Source organism: Nymphaea colorata, chromosome 13, assembly GCF_008831285.2.
Source record: "Nymphaea colorata isolate Beijing-Zhang1983 chromosome 13, ASM883128v2, whole genome shotgun sequence".
Taxonomy (NCBI): Eukaryota; Viridiplantae; Streptophyta; class Magnoliopsida; order Nymphaeales; family Nymphaeaceae; genus Nymphaea; species Nymphaea colorata.
Genome location: NC_045150.1, coordinates 13,470,312 through 13,477,111, shown reverse-complemented (window position 1 = coordinate 13,477,111; position 6,800 = coordinate 13,470,312). Strand labels below are relative to the sequence as shown.

The 6,800-nt window shown below is 39.9% G+C and overlaps 1 protein-coding gene across 1 annotated transcript; it reads right to left on the bottom strand.

The window, feature by feature from the left end:
- Nucleotides 1-2,319: 2,319 nt before the first annotated feature.
- On the bottom strand, nucleotides 2,320-5,869 carry LOC116267203 (toll/interleukin-1 receptor-like protein). The gene is made up of 2 exons (XM_031648808.2): nucleotides 5,169-5,869; nucleotides 2,320-2,885 (listed from the first exon to the last, which is right to left on the bottom strand). The coding sequence occupies exons 1-2, from the start codon at nucleotides 5,714-5,716 to the stop codon at nucleotides 2,882-2,884; spliced, it is 552 nt and encodes a 183-aa protein (XP_031504668.1). The 5' UTR covers nucleotides 5,717-5,869; the 3' UTR covers nucleotides 2,320-2,881.
- Nucleotides 5,870-6,800: the final 931 nt, after the last annotated feature.

Sequence of the window (6,800 nt, the reverse complement as noted above, 5' to 3'; positions counted from 1 at the left end):
TGCTTATGATCAACTGAGACCTGTTCTCCAACAAATGTTGTTTTCTGACGAGTTGCATATTGGTATAACTTTAGCTGATATAAACCTCCTTTATTTGTTCCCTGCAGAAGTTTCTCCCCTATTGTCTGATTCTTAACATAACAACAATTTGCGTCAAATTCAAACACATCATTGTCACGAGCAAATTTATGCACAGACAGTAGATTTTTAGAAATACTAGGAACATGCAACACGTTATTTATGAGAAATTTTGAATTTGAACTATAGAGAGAAGCATTACCAACATTCTTGATTTGCAGACCAGTACCATTTCCAACTCTCAATTGATCCTTCCTTTAATACTCTGAGTGAACAAAAAGTTTATTCTGATCAGCAGTCACATGATGAGTAGCCAGGTGTCTAGATACCAAAAACCATCATCTGCTTGAGGTGTAATTTCCATGTGATACGCTTCTGGGGACGATGACTCCTTTTGGAATTTATATAATTTACAATGTAGTGCACCGTGTCCTGATTTCCTGCAAGCTTGACATACAGTTTGACCTTGAGAAGCAAGATGTCCACGGTTACCACAAGTGTGATAGTTGACGACTTTATCCTGAGAGCGATGTCCTGGATGCCTTCTTTGCTGCTCAGGTTTTCCACGATAGTGGTGATTCTTGAAGTTTTGTTGTCGATGTACTATATAGGCTGAAGGATCTTCAAAACTTGCAGGTTTGGATATTTCAAATTCTTGGATAATAAGTAAAGACTTTAACTCCTCCAAATTTATAGTGTCAACACAAGTGCGCAAGGAGACTTTTAGGGTGTCATATTCCTCTACAGGAAGGCCAGAAAGAATGTTCATAACCAAATCTTCTTCATCGACTCGTTTGGAGTCCATAGCTAATTGGTGAGCTATGTCTTTGGCTTTGTGAAAATAGGTTGTTATGGATTCAGTTCCCTCCTTCAGGTTTTGCAGGGAAGATTTTAATTGCGGCACTTTTGCTCTTGACTGAGCCGCGTATATACGCTTTATGGTGGTCCAGGCCTTGTATGATGAATCAAGGCCTACAACCTGACTGTGCACGACTTCACTAAGAGATGAAAAATCCAACTTAGTAAAAGTGTCACTCGTGCATTCAGAAAAGTAAGATTAAAATAGTCCTTGCCATCCTCACTAGCAATAACTGATTTGCATTGAACAACCATCATATATTCATCATATTAATGAGCATAGGAATAAACTAAGATTTCCAAAGTAAATAGTTGTCGGAGGACAGTTTTATAGATAGGAAATGCTCGAGACTTACAGATTCATGACGTCTGAACCAGAATTTGGTGGTGCTGCAGGCATACTATAAAGTTGTTGTTTGGTGATTGTGATGACATAGTGCACGTCCAACTTTGTGTGAAAAGGGCTTCGGTGGAACCAACATGGAGGAAGACGGCAAACAGAAATATAGGCTCTGTTTTGCTTCAGACGCTGTTCAGGACTGCCTGACTCGCAGAATTAAAAAAAAAATCAATGCCAGCTCCGATTCTAATGAAAATTGGATAGTAATGCGTTATTCTTGTGAGGAGTGGACGCCCCAACTTTCAGCTTCAACCGATCACTAGGGTTGAAACGTGCGAGGGATTTGGCCCACTATTTCCTGCGATATCTTGTTCTTCATAGGTGCTTCTCTGTTTTGCAGCACCTTGATCTCCTTCAATCTATATAGCTCAAGTTGATCAACCTGAAGCTCTGATACCATAGTAAACCTTAAGCTAGAGAGAGGAGAAAGGAATTGACAACATTTTAACGTGGTTCGGCTTGTTAGTCTACATCCACAAAGGGAAAGATATCTCACTTGTTATTTTCACAAGATGAGAGATTTCATTTATATTCAATTCATTTGTTCATCAATCCCATATATCTTCGGATTAGATTGATTTACAAGATCTTGCAGTTTTTCCTTTTTTGAGGTGGTTGTCATTCTAGAATCATCATTATCATAATTTCTTCTAGCTAAAATCTTGGATTTGATTTTGTTGGCCTGGACGTGATTTCATCTAGCGTAATCTCCTCCAATGTTACTTCCTTCAGCGATACTCTTGGAGCTGCTGATCATATCATGATGTAGTTTATCAAAGCCCTACTCTTCCTTCTTCATATGACAAACATAGTTTACCCAATCTCACATGGTGGCATGCCTTAGATATTTCCATACCTTCCCATAAAAATTTTCACACATACTTTCGAGCTTCTTACATGTACTATGAGAAAAACAAACTGACAAGCCCCAATATGTTGGTAGTGCAGATATCACATGTGTTGACGGGTTTGGTTGTTTCGGGTCTGGGTCTAGACCCGATCCGCTTTGTAATGTTGTGGTTTTATTTATACCCTAGTAATCCATCTTTTCATGGTTAATGAAAATCTAAGAGAGAGAGAGTGTCTGGTTGCTAGTGGGCACCAGTCACTCTCACCCGTGGTTTTTTTCCCTCTAGTTGAGGGGTTTTCCATGTTACATCTGTATCTGTTCATTGTTCAACTGGCTTTTTCTGTTTCAACATGGTATCAAAGCCGAATCTCTGAAAAGAGGGATTTTTTGGCCCGACGAGTTGCTGTGAAGTTCCGTCTCTCTCCGCCGCGTCCCCTGCTTCCTGCCGTCACCCTTTGCCTTTCTCTCGTACACCATCGACCATTGCTCGGACACCCGTTGCCTGCCTGATCTCGGCCCTGCTGCTCCAACATTGCCCCTGCTGCTCCAATGTCGTCGGCCGACGTCATCGCCCCTGTTGCCGTGGCAAGTCTCGCCATTGTTTCCTGCGACGTCGCCTCCCATCTCCTGTCTCCCATCTTCCTCCACCGTGTCTCTGTAGATGCTCCTGTCATCGCCTCTCCCTGCATCGTCTGCTACCTGCATTGCCTTGTAGAGGATATTTAGCACAATATGAAGAAGGTTTCACAATATTACACACGATATATTATGTCTGCAAAACCTTCAGTATTCAATGATGGAGAAAATGAGTCTCTTCCTTGTTAAGATATGTCAGACATTGAGACATTACATGCTTTCCTGTAAAAGCAAGGCGGTATCAAGATTAAATCCTCTCAAATATATCATACATCAGCCATTTCTCATAGGAAAATTTGACAAATGGTAGGTACTCCTCATGATGTATGACTTAGAGTCCATTTTTCAAAAGTCCATCAAGAGACAAGCATTGATTGATCAGTTAGTAGACTTTCCATTGGTTGAACAGCTGAAGACCAATGATGACTTCCTTAATGAGCAAGTTTTATACATTGAAACCACTCAGCCATAGACAATGTTTTTTGACCACTCCAAGGACATGGATGGAATAGGTGTTGGGATTCTCCCAATTACTCATGAAAAGGAGATGATCCCTTATTATCTTAGGTCCGAATTCATATCCACTCACAACATTGCTAAATATGAAGCATTGAAACATGGACTCAGAATATTGCTCAGTTTCAACATCGAAAATGTTCATGCTTATGTTGACTCTCTACTAATCGTGAACCAAGTCAATGAAAAATGGAAGGTGAAAGATGCAAAATTGACATCCCACTAGGAAGTCACTCGAGCCTTGGTGCAACAATTACAAAGGAATTCGAGCTATTTCATTCCAAAAAGGAATTTAATCAATTTGCAGGCATCTTGTCAGCCTAGGATCCATCATCACTTTCAAGAAAAATGAGTCAAGTAGAGTTTTAATGGTTGAAGACTGACTCAACCAGCATACCACCCTCTAAAACAGATCAACCAAGTTGATTCAAATATAGATCCTTAGTACCAAAACATCAAGAATTACTTGGAAAGAGGTGAATTCTCTTGAGATATTTCCAAACAAAGAGCAGACAGCCATATAGCACATGTCAATTAGATATTTGATATTGGCAAGAAGATTAAATAGATGTGGCTTTAGATCAGAATATTCATGATGTCAAGTAGGAAGCTCAAGAAATGATCCAAGAAGCCCACAAAGGAATTTACAGAAGGCATGCTGGACCTCAAAATTTCATCAAACAATTGATTTGAGCTGGCTACTATTGGCAACCATGCAACAAGATTGTCACAAGTTCGTCAAGAGGTATTGAAATGACAAATCAACACATATGTGATACATGCTTCCATGGCATATCTACATGCTTCCATTGCACTCAGAAAGGATGTCAGGTCATGTACTCAACACCCTTTTGGTAACTTCATGTCAATGATGTCATATTCTAGACTGAGCAAGGAATACAATTGTTTTGTATCATCTCTTTCTTTGGTTGTGATTTCTAGGACTGCTGTTGAGGCTCAGAGTGATTCCAAGTGGACTTATGCAATGCAAGAAGATATAGAAGCCTTGAACAGAAAATGACATGGGAAGTGGTAAAGATTCCTGAAGCGGCTCATCTGGTAGGATCCAAGTGGGTTTACACCATTAAATATAAGTCAAATGAGAGTGTAGACAGATATAAAGCTTGACTTATTGCCAAGGGGTTCAGTCAGAAATATGAAATTGACTACTTGGAGACCTTTGCTCCTATTGTGAAGATGAAGACTGTCAGAGTCATTATCTCCTTAGTAGTGATAAAGGAGTGGAAGATGTACCAACTTGATGTCAAGAACGCTTTTCTAAATGGAGACCTTGAAGAGGAAGTGTATATGTGTATGCCTCCAAGATATAGGAAACTGGAAAATGTTTTAAGCTAAGGAAAGCTTTGTATTGGCTTAAACAATCCCCTCGAGCATGGTTTGAACGACTTAGACTTGTAATGAAACAATATGGATATCATCAAGGAGATGGAGATCATACACTCTTATATATATATATATATATTATATATATATATATATATATATATACACATATATATATAGATATGACAGATCTTGTAAAGTTTTCCTAGTTGCTGGAACAAAAAAATATATATATATGACAGATCTTGTAAAGTTTTCCTAGTTGCTAGAACAAAAAAAAACTTTATCCCTATTATCTCATTGATAAGATGAGATGAATAGACGTGGATTCTTACTGTAATGAAAGTTGAAACTTCTTGAGATTAGGGGACCCGAAGGAGAGGTGGCAATGTCCGAAGCTCATTGTCGTTTACACGGCGTCAGAAATTTCAACAGGAAATGGAACGCTAGTCTAGAGATCAGAGAGAAATGTGACTAAGAGCATACCCATTTGCATCCTTTAGGGTGAACCCCGATATCTTTCCAACCTCATGCAAAGTATTCTTCCAGTCGCTCACCTCTTCCTTTAGTTCCTCATTATTCTCATGTCTCTGGAACTTTCGCTTTAAACGACCTTTCTGATTCCCAACATGAGAAGGTTCGACACCGAAGAATACAGGAATGATGAGCCTCCTTGGCTTCACCCTCCAGCACTCCACCATCTTGGTAATCTCTCTCAAACACCACTTGGAATCAACGTAACCCTTAGAGATAATGGGCACAAACATCCTCGACCTTTCTATGTACCTAGACAAGTTATTCACCCTCTCACCCTTCTCCAAATTCACGTTATCTATGAAAGTAGAGATGCCGCTTGTTACCAAGGCATCATAAAGATGGGCAATGAATCCCTTACGGGTGTCGGGTCCTCTAAAACTTAAGAAAACATCAAATTTCTGTTCATCGTCTCCTTGGGAAGCTTGCCAGGATGTCTCTGTTCCATCGGCACCACAACCATGAGAGCAGATGCCCTTCTCCTCGGTAGCTCCCTCCATTGCGACTAATTGAGAAATAGATTAGAATGTTCCAAAAAAAAACAATGAGAAAGCGTGCCACAACTGATCAGAAAGAGAAAATCGGGTGTTGCAGCCGTCGGAAGCTAAGGGCAAGGAGAAGGTTTCTTGCTTTCATCGTTGGAAGTGTTCAGACTTCAGAGCTGAGGGCTGTGTTCCCAATGAGACGAACGGAGAGTCTATCACTTTTATAGAAGTGGCTATGTGTCCACGATTGCGGTGGTAAGGCCGTGAAGGAAAAGCAAGAACGAGCGATTCACATTTTTGGTTGATTATTAAGAAGAGAATTATAGCTGCATGTGGTCCGAAATGTGGACCAAGAATATAATATATGTTCCATATACGTGGAAGCACATTTATTCTGCCTTTGCAAAGAAATATGCACATCACTTACCATTCTGTCCATGGTAAAAAAAAAAGGCGCCACTTATATGCTTTATAATCACAGTTACCTGATGTGATGCAATGCATTGAAATGCATGAACCATTGCAATATGTAGACACAAGTCAAATAAATCTTGTGGATGTAAGGATGAAAAAAAGAAAAAGAAAAAAAGCAAATCCTAAAGAAGCACGCCTTTACTGCTCCACCATTTTTGATCGACTAACGCAGTACATGGTGCAGTGGGACGTCAACCATTTTCCGTGCACCACCAGTCCTTCTCATCAGCATTAGTAATATGGTGGTTCTCAAGTACACGGAATTCGGATCTAATTACCTGAGCCAAGTTCCTTTTCGATTCCTTTGCCTAACCATTATAAAGATGCTTAGTTGTTAGCTCCTTTTATGGCCAACACAAATTCTATGCCCACTGAATGAAAAACAAATGTGACAATGGCAAGCACCACCAGCAAGAGGCACATACAAGAGGATCCTCCCTTTGTTCGCTTGTTGAGAATCTAATCTCTCTTGTCAATAAAAATGAAGAAATTCATCAAGGAGCTTACCATACAAAGAAAATTAGGCCAATGCGCACAAACTGGATCAAATGGAATGGATTTGTTTCTAGATCAAGTAGGAGAATTCAACAACTCTGTGCAGACACGTGATTATGACACGAAGGTC